The 14,744-nt window shown below is 36.5% G+C and overlaps 2 protein-coding genes across 8 annotated transcripts in view; both read left to right on the top strand.

Moving 5' to 3' along the window:
* Positions 1 to 5,261, top strand: part of LOC121429484 (dedicator of cytokinesis protein 9-like) — a 139,713-nt gene extending 134,452 nt beyond the window's left edge. For all 7 annotated transcript variants that reach the window (XM_041626519.1, XM_041626520.1, XM_041626525.1 and 4 more), the window contains one exon: positions 590 to 5,261. In XM_041626519.1, the coding sequence (XP_041482453.1) occupies positions 590 to 664 (75 nt within the window). In that variant the 3' untranslated portion in view covers positions 665 to 5,261. The remainder of the gene's footprint in view (positions 1 to 589) is intronic.
* A 6,280-nt stretch (positions 5,262 to 11,541) lies between these two features.
* On the top strand, positions 11,542 to 13,034 carry LOC121429421 (carbohydrate sulfotransferase 3-like). Its single transcript, XM_041626401.1, has one exon. It carries the CDS (start codon positions 11,614 to 11,616, stop codon positions 12,787 to 12,789), a length of 1,176 nt encoding a protein of 391 aa, XP_041482335.1. The 5' UTR covers positions 11,542 to 11,613; the 3' UTR covers positions 12,790 to 13,034.
* Positions 13,035 to 14,744: the final 1,710 nt, after the last annotated feature.

The raw sequence follows: 14,744 nt of genomic DNA on the forward strand, positions 1-14,744 counted from the left end.
GTACATTACCAAACGTGACCAGCCATACCAAAACCAAACATTAGGCAAAGCTCAACACTAACTTTTTGTTCTTGGTGGCCCGAACGGTCCACAAAAATCATCAATTTCATATTTTTGATGGCCCGTAAAGCAAATTTAGTGGCCCTAACTCAATAGAAAACAACAGAATTTATCAAAACTTTGGTAGCCTAACCAGGCCACCAAGTGTTGGCTTTTACAGAATTTTGGTGGGTCGACTTTCATTTTGGGTTCCACCGGGCCACTGCTAAAGTCGAGCCCTGCATTACGTTTCGCATTTACTACGAGGAAACTCTCTACAACGCATGGATTCCTTTGAAAATGCAATTAAAATCACAATGGAGAGCTGAGAGGATTTTGTGGAAAGTTGGTGGACTGGGAGAGCAGATAATCCAACCAATTGCAAATATGTCGTTGTCCCGAGTCAAGAGATTCCAATGCTGTCCCAGGGTGCACATTATTTTATTGAAGCTGTTTGTTAGTCTTCTCTGCATTCAGTCTCTTTGTGGGTTCTTGTTTCCTAGGGATAGAAGTAACACAAGGTTGTGTATGTTCTCTGTTCTACTTTCAGTTAACTGATGATGAACACACCCTAGAGAGACGATCATCATCCACCATCTTCAGTGCCATCAGCGGAACACCTTGACCCCGGGATCTCATGACCTTTGAACCCTTAAGATGACCTCCCCCAGGATCCCATGACCTTTGAACCCATAAGATGACCTCTGGAACTGGGTGACCTACAATCCCAAAGCAGTCGACCGATCACTGGACTGGCTCCGTGTGAACGAGTGTTGGAAACATGGTTTGGGGAGCATTTCATGTAACAAAATAGCCTGCGATTGTCACTGGCTTTCATTATAAGCTACTGAAATCCTTGCATATGATTGGCTGAGAGCAAGGTAGTAGGTGGAAATCAAATGAAAGGCTCCTCCCATCAAAATGCCTACATGACTACTGCAAGAAAACATTCAAGCGCTCTGTGAGTTCAAACAGGATTAGCATTCTTGTTGTTCGGCATTGGTAATATAAGTATGGGTCTTTATACAAGACTGTATCCATTAAAGCCAGCTTGATTTGAACTAATTTGTGTTTTTTCTCTATTTATTTTCTACCTACTTGTATCTAAGATACCTTACAACATTGTGTGTGAACAAGCTCGAAAAATTAATGCAGTAAATGTAGCATATTATTTTTGCCGACAAACCTTGAACACATTGATCTGCATTTTATTGATTTCACCCATGTCTGTGTGTTTCTCACAATTTGCCCATTTTCTAGAGTGGTTCCCTATTGATTCATTTGTTCAGTTATTTGTAAAAAAAAATAGGATTTATATGTAGCTGTTTGGGATTCTGTTTTCCTGTATGTACATTGACTCTGGTACTCAGCAAAGATTTCTGAAAGAACTGGTTACACAAAACTAATTGTGCATTGTGGTCAATGCAATACATCATATAGATAAGTTCTATGATCAATAGCTAGGGTTTGTGTTAAAGACTTCTTGGTATGGCATTGAGGTTAGGATTTGAGGGTGAGAAGCTTTACAAGGGGTCATTGGAATATGCCAGGTTCATGAAAATGGCAAACACAAATATAATGCCATGCTTTTCACGTACAGATATCACCACTTTATGTCATCGTTTTGTAGCCTACTATATTCTAAATATTTAGGTAAACTATTTATTCATTTTGTAGCTTATATATTATTAAAAGAGTAATATATCTTTGTAGAGTGATTTTTTTTAATATTCATTTTGGGTGCTAAATGATTTTATTTGGCAATATCTGAATATATCAGGCTTTATTGAAGAATAAACACAGGTATTGTAAAGAGACAATAGCTGTGAAATATAAAGCAAATTATGAATGTTGTCTTGTAACTTCTACTTCTACCGAAAATATGTCTAATTGGGAAAGAACGTTTACATGAAAGTGGCGCACACAAAAATGATGGTAATGGTTTCTATCCAAGAGTAGTATTGAAATTTATAGTATGTTTGCATTAGTGTATACATATATATTTTAATATTTGGATAGCCATCACTTCCAAAATCTACATGTTCAATTTGACATTAATTTACCACTTATTTGGAACATGTACAAAGAGGTAAATGAGTTTGCGATGTTTGGTGCAATTTCGATACATGATCATGAAGATTTTTAATGCCGATGTGTGCGTAAATGAGGGTGATATTAAGAAAGGGGCCAATGATGTGTGATTAAAAAAATGGAAACAAAAATAATATAACAGTGTTCTTTCATTTTGAGTTCAAAAAAAAGTTTTTGTGCTATGTGATGGTTAGAATTTCTATAATTTTGATTAGGTATGAAAATTGAATGGACTCGATACATTTATTTACATTCCATTAATTTCTTGTGAGGATGATTATTAAATATTACTAAAGGAGGATGGGAAGGAAACATACTGTGTTTTATGTTGCATTTAATAATTTTTTTGTGTCAAAAAGCATTTCAAAGAACATGAGATGTTTGCATATACATGCATGCATACATGTATATGTTTTCAAAGTCTAGTCTGCATTTCAAACTGCAAAGAAATTCCCAATAAATGTTTGTAGAACAGATACATTCGTGTACTATAGGATCATACGAAGAATATGATTACAGTGTAGCCTTGGCAACGTGTGTAGAAGGTGAATATTCCATTTTGGTTATGTACCATCTGCCAGTACGGGAGGAAAAAGAGTAATAAATAACGACTGAAATATCGTGGATCATTAATTTTCAGTTTTACTTGTTTTTCGACATACCAAGTCATATATTTCATATGACTTCAAATTTGCACTGCTCTCATTAGTCTATATAAAATTATTGATCATATTGATGTGCCGCGTACATGTATTTGTTAAAATGGTAACTTCTGTCACAAGTACTCTGTACTGTACAGATAATTAAAAGTCTTATTTTGAAATTGATAGACAAATCACTGTGGGTTATCAGTTTGAGCAACTCAAATTTTTATTAATCATTTTCTATATATATATATGTGTGTTATACAGACTTGGTCATTGAAGGATTTCTTTTTAAACAGATAACATTATAAATGTAGTTTTTTTGTATAAAATATGAATAATTAAGAATCTTTAGACCTGTATGATATAAAATACCATCACATTGGAGGTATGATGATTATACATGTAGATGACATTTCCGAGCAATCTCGTAAAAAGGATGGTGACCAGAATTTGTTTTGACTATGTAAATAAATCATATTTTCCTTCCACCATGCTACTCTGCAAATTTAACTTAACAAATGGTGGTAGATTGCGCTGAGAAATAGAGTACATGTACGTTGTTTTTCTTATGGTGGGTGTTTGTGTGTTTGTGAACTATTAAGTGTACAGTTATGACGATATGCCAAAAGATATGTTTATTTTTTTGAAGAGTGAATGAGATTATTGTGGTGGATTTGTGTGTACTAAGCCTTGACAATATGCACTAGTAGAACAGGTTTGGGAGAAGATGTTCTATGACAAAATTTTGAAAACCAAATAAATTTCTGATTTATGAGTAGCGCCATTAGTTTTTAGCTTCAGTTTACAAAGTAAAAAATAACGAGTTAATATATCTACAGATATTCAAGAGAATTGGTATGTCTCTGCATAAGGTCTCAAAGCATTAGGCCATTCATGAAAAGGTATCAATTGTAGCCTTATTTGACCAGTTTTTTTTCTTCAAATTGGCAGTATTTTTTTCAACAACATTTATTTCCCGAATAAAATTCAGTCTGTCTCGTAAAATATTCATGGAATCAATATGGACCAGTTTGCTAAGAATGTATTTGTTACAATCCGGGAGATCTGGAGTCTGCAGGTAAAAAAAATGTTGCCAATTTGTAATGAACATGTGACAGAATTATATTGGTTTAAGGTTAAATGTATACAATATATTGTTGAATACCAAACCATGCCAATGCAAACATGGTCAGAAATCCTATTATAAAAGCATTCAATGTTTATAGAATACTGTTTGAAATGGTAAAGCGATGCTAATGAATATGAATATTGAAATGGAAATCTTTCCACCTTAATTAATATAAAAAATCCTTTATCATATTTCTGCTTTATGATTTCAGAATCTATTTAGGTCTCTTTGCAAATTGGTAGTGTTAATATATAAATGATGACCTTTATTTTCTTTTCCGATGTGATTATGTGTGGAAACATAATATAAAATGATATTCAAATATTTGTGAAATTTAGCAAATGCAACCCTCTATGTAATGATATCTCCTACCATCACGCTGCCATGTGATCAGATTTAGAGATGTTTTTTTCTTCAGTTAATTATATTTTTGCAGCTGCATACTTTTGTTTATATTTATATATCATCATAACAGATCAACTTAACTTCAGACCTTTTTAGCATTTTAGTCCATGTCAATTAGATAAGAATGATTTAATCCAGTAATGCATAAAAGTTCAAATGGATTGAACAACGGCCATTATGTTCTTAGTCAGCAAGTGTTAGTTATTCAATCCCAAACTTTCTGACTCAAATTTTTTCTATGTACAAATTTACTGGATGACTTAAGAGATACCATGGTAACAGACGAGACTGAAGGTAGCGGAAGATTGTACTATTAGTATTCATGAAATATCGATCATGAATTGGAATAAACGCAACGTAGATCAGAAAACAGTACATTAAATGAGTAACTTTTGTATATCTCCCCTTTGCTACTGCTATGAAGAATATTTGGGTATTATTCTAAAATGAATATCTGACTGTATTATTTGGATAATGTTAATAAATGAGTATTATGAGACTGAATGTCATTATTATGTAATATATTATTGGTAGTGGTCCCATTTCTCTCACATGCATATTTTTTAACCATTGACGACGTTTGTTTGATGATTATACTGTAGAGATAGCGAAATGAAGGTGAAAACTATCTATTCTGCCATACTTTGGCAAAAGGAAGCATGTTACATGAGCATAATTTTGTTGTAAATGAGCAATGTGTGTTCGCCATTTACATAGGCATCGATGCAATTTAACAGCACATTTTCTTCAATGTCTTTTATAGAATGATCATTTCTTCCCCAAATTTTGCCTGAACGTGCAACGTACAAAGTGTGTTTCAGACACAACAATAACTCAAATTTGACTGATGTGTCACTTGCTTCCTTTTGCCAAAATTGGGCAGTAATACCAATAAGACAAATAAAATTGAGGCATGTCATACTGTACTGTGCCATGTCGTAAATCTATGACATCTTGAGTTTTTGTTGCTTGCTTTTGTTCTGCGATTTTAATTTTATATATGCCAACACTGATGATGAAAGAGAATGAGGTTGGGGGGGGAGGGCGGAGTGACGATCTGACCGGGAATGGGTAAATGTCGAGCCAGGCTTTGACACATCCTCCTTTCTATGGATATATGTATGTATATGCCAACAAATAAACTTATTTGCACTCTAGCTGATGTATCAGCTCACAACTTGCAGGAGCTGCAGAAATTGGGAGAAGGCTGGAGGCTTTTTGAAAATCTCTTTGTGAATTATAGAATCACCTTAAATACAATCATTAATGGATTCAATTTATTTTTTAGTATTAGCCAAAACTCTATTGAAAAATCAAGATATTTCTATCTAATGAGATGCTTGAAGATAATTGTTTATATATTTTATTAAAAAAATTGAAGAGACATTGGCATTAATGTATCTCATTTTGTTAAAAACAAAATCCAAATTGTCAAAGGACCAACTCTTTTTTTTTGCTAAACATGGAAATTAATTGATCAGTTTGATGACTCATATGATTTAAGCTAAAACTTATTATCATCTTAATAAAAAAATAGATAAAAATCTGGAACATCAACAGCAGGACATACAATACACTAACCATCCAAACACACTTGTAGAAGGGGGTGGGGTGGGAGTCTTGTTAAGTAGCTCCAGTGCCCCCCTCCCCCAAAAAATTAAAACCAAGAAAAAGAAAAGGACAGAAAGAATGGTAAAGTATGATATTATTTCTATATATTATCTCAAAATCTATCACATCAATCTGTCAAATCTTTGCTTGCTCGCAATTTGTTTTTGCCTGATGCGCCATATCTTGCTTCCTTATTTTTGTCTCACCTGCGAAGCAAAGTGAGACTATAGGCGCCGCTTTGGCGACGGCGACGGCGGCGGCGGCGGCGTCAACATCAAATCTTAACCTGAGGTTAAGTTTTTGAAATGACGTCATAACTTAGAAAGTATATGGACCTAGTTAATAAAACTTGGCCATAAGGTTAATCAAGTATTACTGAACATCCTATTAGAGTTTCATGTCACATGACTAAGGTCAAAGGTCATTTAGGGTCAATGAACTTAGACCATGTTGGAGGAATCAACATCGAAATCTTAACCTGAGGTTAAGTTTTTGAAATGTCATCATAACTTAGAAAATATATGGACCTAGTTCATGAAACTTGGACATAAGGTTAATCAAGTATCACTAAACATCCTGCATGAGTTTCACATCACATGACCAAGGTCAAAGGTCATTTAGGGTCAATGAACTTTGGCCGAATTGGGGATATCTGTTGAATTCCCATTATAACTTTAAAAGTTTATGGATCTGATTCATGAAACTTGCACTAATAGTAATCATGCATCACTGAAAATTTTGTGCAAGTTTCAGGTCTCATGATTAAGGTCAAAGGTCATTTAGGGTCAATGAACTTTGGCCGAATCAGGGTTTCTGTTGAATTACCATCATAACTTTGAAAGTTTATTGGTCTAGTTCATTAAACTTGGACATTAGAGTAATCAAGTATCACTGAACATCCTGTGGGCGTTTCAGGTCACATGACCAAGGTCAAAGGTCAATGAACTTTGGCCGAATAGGGTATATCTGTTGAATTACCATCATAACTTTAAAAGTTTATGGATCTGATTCATGAAACTTGTACATAAGAGTAATCAAGTATCACTGAACATCCTGTTCGAGTTTCAGGTCACATTATCAAGGTCAAAGGTCATGTAAGGTCAATGAAATTTGGCCATGTTGGGTTTTTTGTTGAATAACCATCATATCTCTGTAAGTTTATTGGTCTAGTTCATAAAAAGTGGACATAAGAGTAACCATGTATCACTGAACATCTTGTGCGAGTTAGAGTAGTGTTCAAAGTCAGCACTGCTGCTATATTGAACCGCGTGATGCAGGTGAGACGGCCAGAGGCATTCCCCTTGTTTTTTGTTCATTACACCACTGAGTGGCTCAAATTATCACAAAAACCTCAACTAGCCATCCAACCACACTTGTGGAGGGTGGGGGCAGTCTTTCATAGTAGCTCCAGTGGTGTACAGATGGGGGACCTAATCCCCCCCCCAAAAAAAAAAAAAATTAAGACCAACAAAAAAGAGAGAAGGGTGAAGTATAATATTTTCTGAATATTATCTCAAAATCTATCACAAAATTTGATTTTCCTAATAAAAATATCACTTATTTTTCACTTGCTCGCAACTGATATTTGTCTGATACGCCACACTTCGCCCCCTCAGAATTTGTGGCTCATTACACCAACTTGAATCGAACAACGCAAAATATTGCTTTTAGCCTAAAACCCAAGACTACACACGTACACGAGACACAATTCTAAACAATCAGAATATGCAAAATAATTTGTGATTATACATGTATCCTACCTTTTCTATGTTCCTCCATACAAACAAAATTCAAAATCAATTGATTGTATAATCCACTTATATATAATCCTGGAGCTGTAAGAAAAGATGGGTAGTACAAAATAATACTTTTTTTTACATTCAGTACAGTGTAGTTATCCTTTATTGAGATTTCCATGGCACCAAATTAACGCATGCGCTTTTCCATCTCGCATTACTTCCTTTTGTGACGCAACAATGTCTATCCTTCATTGCGCGAATGATCATTGACGTCACAATGCCTGGTCAATCTTCTCGCGCATTGACGGATTTGTATTGTTGCGTCACAAAAGGAAGTCATGAGAGATGAAGAAGCGCATGCGTCAGTCTGGTGCTATGGAAATGTGAATACATGTAAATCATAACCAGTCTAATGCAGTAGTTGTACCCATCTTTTCTTACAGCTCCGGATTACATAAAAGGGGATTATACAATCAATGGATTTTGAATTTTATTTATAATGGAGGAATACACAAAAGGTAGGATATCATCACAAATTATTTTGCATATTCTGACTCAGCATTGTGTAAATAGCAATGGCTTTTAAGCTTACAACGTATTATTTTGCGTTGTTCAATTTCGGTTACTCTTTCAGTGGAAATAATGAGCTACTTTACCAATTTTGTTTCATCGATCCTTTCTTTTCTGATATTAACACCTATCTTCTGTTTAAATCATTCGCTGGCCTCGCAGTTTCCTGTGGAAATCAAGGCTGTCTGTCCTGTCTCTTGCACCAGGACTTACGTTTACTTCCTCAAATCCTTCCCAGTGCTCCTCTTGATAGTGCATTTGATTCTGAATCCACCGGACTGTTCGAGGGAGGGTATTTCATCATTATTTTTGTCAGACCGTAAGTTTTCAGATCTGACAAGTTTCCTTGGTTTTGATTGACTGAGAGGGAATGTTACAGTGGCAGGGGCGGATCCAGCCTTCGCCAATAGGGGGGGGGGCAGAAATTTTTTTCAGCCATATTTTCCCCGATCGGCCGCTCGAATGTTATTTTTTTGACAGTTTTACCTAAGGAATTGAAAGTCTAAGCACTTTTTGTAACTTAACACAATAGGTATATAATATAACTAAGCAATCGATGCGAGCCCGAAGCGTGAGCAAAAACATTTGAGATTTAGATTCTGAACGAGACACTTTATTCAAGTTTTGTAAATCATGAAAAGGATGAGTAAATGGGGATCCAATGCGAGCGCAGAGCGCAAGCAGAAAATTTTTAGATACGTTTTGAACTGATCGAAAACGTACTTTTTACACTTTGAATAAAGTGAAAAAGTACTCCTGAAGTCGGACATTCAACCTGTCCGAAACGTCGAGTCTCTCTACTACTCATCATCTCTACTCGCCAACTCAAGCCAGCATCTCCTCATCAGCTCTACCACTCAAGCTGTTCTCACTCAACATTCCTTCTGGTTTACAGTCCTTTTCAGGACTATTTTCAAGAAAGAATACTCTACTCTCAAATCTCCACCTTCTCGCCTATTCACTTCTTCTCTTCTTCTATCCACTGTTTTTATAACACTCCACATGGTGTACCGTAAACCACATCAGCAATTGTACTTTTTATGAACTGCTTGCACTTGGCCATGAAGACGTTACATATTTCAACATTCAAATATGCGAGCGCGAATCGCGAACTGAAAAAAAAAATGACATTTCTACATAAAGAATGTGAAATTTTAATAAAGTTTTATAATCGTTAACAGGATAGGTATATAACTAAACAATTGTTTCGAGCGCGAAGCGAGAGCGGAAAAAATCGAGATTTAGACGGGACACTCGATTGTTTTTTAAATCATGAAAAGAATGAGTAATAGAGGATCGTGCTACATTAATATTGCGAGCACAAAGCGAGAGCAAAAAAGTTTTTATATTGGGTTCTGAAACTGGAGAATGATTTACAAGTTGACTATCTGAATAAACATGCGCGTGTGTTTCACTTTAGACCTAGAATCTAGGCACTCTAAATCTTATGTCATGAAAATCACAGCTAGCGCGAAGCGCGAGCTTAATCTATTTGATATTCCGATCTGTAAAAAAGAGTCAATATTTCAAGCACTATAGGAAAATTGTGAGGTGGATATGGATCGCACTTTATAAAGAGCATATATTTTTTAATTGTTATTACTGAGTTTTAACATAGGAACGGGATATTCTTGGGAGATGCATATGAAAATGATGACAATTTTCCTGTTCCTCTTGCTAAGTGCGACATGAAACAAGATTAGGGAAAATTTAATTATCAAATTAATATCTTATTCATTATTATAAGGAGCGAAATCTGATATTATTGCCTGAAACTGGACATTTCAAGCACTTTTTAAAATTATGAATAGGATGCATCAAGTTTACATAATTTAACCATTAATGCGAGTGCAGATCGCGAGCCAAAAATTGTTATAAATTGTCATGAAAAGGGGATTTTAAGTAGTTTGTTGTATAATCAATATTGAGAAATAAACATAACTCGCTAATCAAAATGCGAGCGTGCAGCGCTAGCTGATACATTTTGACATTCAGACCTGAAAAGGGATATTTTGGAACTTTATGGAATACACGAAAATAATACCGGATAAATCAAAATTTGCGAGCGCGCAGCACGAGCAGAAAATGTAAATATTCAGACCATGAAATATGTTTTGTACAGTATATTGACTTCCAAACTTGATATTTAGACTCCATATTGAACAAGATATGAAAATACTGAACAGGCAATGCAAGCGCGAAGCGCAAGTGAAAAGTTTATATAGTGACATGAAAGGTTATTTTTATTGTCCAAGTCTTCCCCTTTTCTTTTTTATTCACTTCCTCCTCTTTCTTTTCCCTCCTCTTTCCCCCTTTTTTTCTTTCTTTCCTTTTCCCCCTTTTTTGCTCCGCCAAGGGGGGGGGGGCGGGCCCCTCGCCCCCTGGATCCGCCTTTGCTATGGTAACTGTAGGATAAAACGTCCGACAAGTCCTTTCATGAAACGCTCCCCTGGCCTGATCTCTCACATTATGCCTGTGCCTTGTTTTGTGTAGCACATATTGATGGCGGGCATTTTCCAACACTTTCCGAGCCGACCGCATGCGGCAATTCTTGTATAAGTTTACCTTCAGATAATCAAGCTCTGTTGAAATAAATAGCACAAACACACACACACACGTCACCCACCCTCACACAACCCCCCTGCACACATTGCCCCCCCCCCCCACCCCGCCAGGTAGAATAGGTGTCAAGCAATTGGTTATTATTACATTTTCATATTCAGATTTTTTTTTCTTTTTCAAAATCTTTATCGTTAACATAACTTCAAATTAAGTCAATCGAATCTACAAAAATGAAAATACAATATTTCATAAAGGCCCTTACAAAAAAAAAAGAAATAGCGTACATGCACCACCCATCACCGGTTCTCTCATGTGCATATCACCCGTGCTAAGCTGAAACACAAGTTTCATAAATACTAACTTTAAAAAAAAATCATATCCGATTTCAAAGGAACTTTCTCGTTTATGTAGGACCTATGCTAAGTGTTATACTTTCTCTATTTTTGTTCAAATCGAGTTGTTGTTGGGTTAGAAAGCCTTTAAAGTCTGTGGTACAGTGAACATCAATTATTTAGTGCAACGTCACCTAATAATTTTCAGAGCCCCGAATCACAAAAATAATTGATTTGCTATGATCGCCGACCCGGGGTGTGGCCATGTGGGTGGCAGTTGCTTGCACAAGCTTTTATATCGATTGTAGGCATCTGTACATAGCTTGTGTAGAGGTGACAAAACCCTTGGCACAGCTGCTGTGCAACTCCAACACGCGTCGAACTGAAAAATAACCACCTTCATTCTGACAGTACTGTTGATTGTAATCCTCAATACAGTTTCTGGTGATCAGCTTGTGGTTTGGTTGAGGTTGGCTCCTATAGCAATCATGGCCCTGTATCCTCTCTGCAGATCAAATATGCTGACTTGTACATGCATGACATTGTTAATATTGGTTGTTTTGGAGGTGAGCCTATCGATTGTTTGCGTTTTATTCAGAAAACAAAACATGGAAAACCCTGCCTACTATATAGAAGAAATTCCAGTAATTAAAGCCGGAATCGGTGATGTCAGAACAATGGCACTTGATAAACCGAACGAACACCCTCCCTTCCTTGTTCTAATGGCGCAATGGCGCACAGGGTCCACTCTGCTCGGGCAGCTTTTCAATCAGAATCCAGAACTCTTCTACATCTTCGAGCCACTCTGGCCAGTAACGAAGTTAGGGAAATTCAAGAATGTGACTGAATGTAAAGAAATATCTAGAAATATTATTCGTGGATTCGCCAAGTGTGAGTTTCAACCTAACTTTGTGAAGGTCTTACGTAGCTGGGGAGGTGTTCCCCACAATAAAGGTCTATGCTTGAATACTAGATCTTGTAGAATGGATTCCGCGGAAGTCCTCGGGAACTTCTGCAAGTCATTTAAAGGCAGACTTGCCACAAAGCTCATTCGCGCTGATCTAGAGCTTCTGAAGCCGCTGGTTGTTGAGGATGAAATTAATCTTAGAATCATTCATCTCGTACGTGATCCCCGGGGGGTTTCTGCATCAAGAATCCATTACTTGGAACACGTGAAAACGGATATTGTGGCAAAAGTGCGGCAGTTCTTTCCTCATTCAGGACGTCTCATGCCCCTTGGTCTCTTCGATAACGATGCCATGCCTAAATATATGCGTGACTTCCGGAAAAAGTACAGTAGGCCTATGGGCAATCCAACAGTTCAAGAGCTATGCAGATGGATGAGGGAAAACACTTTTTCTTCAGCCTCTCTGCCTCTATGGTTACGCGGACGATACCTTTTAATCAAGTATGAGGACTTTGCCGAGTCACCATTGACAGAAACGCAAAGGATCTACGATTTCATAGGGATGCCTCTTACACGAGATCTCAAGAGATTTGTCAACGAGACTACCCATCCTAAATTCAGCGACACCAATACATTTGGAACTTCTAAGAATTCGAAAAATACAGCAAAACAGTGGATGAACGACCTTACTGTACTTGAAGAGAGGCAAATCCTACAAGAATGTTTGGATGTTCTTCAGCTTCTGGGATACGCATAAAACTCAACAGAAAAACCCGCGAGCATGTTGAGAGTGGTATATAGTACTGTTGTGAGCTTATAACGAAAATGTTATATTATGTCAACAAAATTTTACAAATAGGAATTATTTTCGACTCCTTTGAGGCTTGTGTCCGGCTAGTGACCTTCAAATATGATTTAAAAATGACATACTTTTGGTAGATTTGGAAACAGTTTTTGGCTCTCCTGTAAATTTGAGGTGGGGGACGATTCCCCCCTTATTTTTTTTGTTGATAACCTTTTTTTTATTTTGCTTCTCAAAAAATTTGGTGGTCCCCCCTAAATTTTTTGGCTTCCGCCGCCAAGGAGAAGCAATACATTGGCGCCACCTTTTCCGACGGCGACCTCGTCAACATTGAAATCCTCAGCAAGATTAAGGTTTTGAAATGCCATCATCACTTTATAAGGATCTCTTTCATAAAAACCTGTCATGAAGACTAATTGAATATCACTGATCATCTTGCATGAATTTCAGGTCAGGTGATGATCAAGGTCAATGGTCACTTTGGGTCGATGAACTGTGACCATGTTATGGTATCAACTTAAGAAACACATGCACTTAACCAATGTTATATAATAATGCAAGTATATGTCTCTATCGCATAAAAACTTACAAGTATCGGTAAATAGATGCTTAACATATCAGGTCACTGTGCGGAGGTCAAAGCTCATATGAGATCAACGAACTCGTTATTTATTATTAAATGAACGTTTTATGTGAAAATTTATTCATCTTGGTTGTTTCGAAAGTCGGCACTGCTGCTTAAGGCCTGGTCACGCCGCCCGAGCGTTGTTGGGTGGTCGGAGAGAAAAAATCATCACCGCTCGGTACCGTTCACCATTTTCGATTTCGAATTTTTTCCCAATTTTGTGAGCGAAATTCGGCTGTCTCTCCCTATCGCTCCACGACCGCTCCAACAACGCTCGGGCATTTATTATAATGCATACGAGGCTGCCAGCGGTGTTCCACTTGTTTTATTTGGTTATCTTAAGATGTTTTTGTTTGGTTTTACGTCGGGTTTTTTAATGTTGATTTTTATAAACAGGGTGACGGATGGAGGAAACTCTTGTGAATTATCGGTTTTTATGCGTCGTATAATGGCTTGATTAATCATTTTGCTATCGAGCAAACGAGCAAGTAAATTAAAAGGAGAAAAAAAAGAGAGCAGAATCCATAGCATGTTTTACGTAAAACATGCTTTATAATTTATCATAAAATCCGTATCGTAGAAAATATCAGAAACAAGTCCACCAATGACATGAATCTAAATTAAAATAGGGCACTTAGGGAGGGCGGAGCGGCCTGACCATCACAGACTATGTAGGCCTATACGATGTCTTATTGACCATGTTGACTGTGTGTTCTATATAAGTAGCTAGTCTTCAAAATAATATACCATTAGAGAAAACTATTAATGATACAGAAAAAATCTATAATTCCATTTGTATAGAGAACTAGAATGTTTTAAAGGGAAATCACTTGTTTAGCTATTTTTTTATAGTAATATTATCATAACGGAAATAATGTATTGAATAGGAAATAATTGTATCATTATTCAAGTCGGCCTATGTCGCAAGTCTACAGTGGTCAGAGTGTTGGGTTATGGGTTAACAGACATAACTTTCTTACACTCCAAAAACTATGGTGTTGATTTAACACCAGGCAGGAATCTATATATGTCCACACCAGAGAAGTGTTAAACAACACCTGCAGTTTCGTTTTGGTCTGACAACAGATAGGTGTTTATACAACACCAATTAGTATCAAAACAGCATCGGTTTGATTCCAAACTGGTGTTGTTTCAATACTTCTCTGGTGTGGACATATATAGATTCCGGGCTGGTATTAAAACAACACCGGAGTTTTTTGCAGTGTATTTTACATTAAATTTGATGAAAATTCTCGTAGTGTAATATGCTGAATTCAGCCTGAAT

The sequence above is a fragment of the Lytechinus variegatus genome, chromosome 16 (genome assembly GCF_018143015.1).
Source record: "Lytechinus variegatus isolate NC3 chromosome 16, Lvar_3.0, whole genome shotgun sequence".
Classification (NCBI taxonomy): Eukaryota; Metazoa; Echinodermata; class Echinoidea; order Temnopleuroida; family Toxopneustidae; genus Lytechinus; species Lytechinus variegatus.

Bases quoted from the DNA above. Each gene is read 5' to 3' on its own strand.
- LOC121429421 (XM_041626401.1), top strand. From the start codon at position 11,614: ATGGCCCTGTATCCTCTCTGCAGATCAAATATGCTGACTTGTACATGC.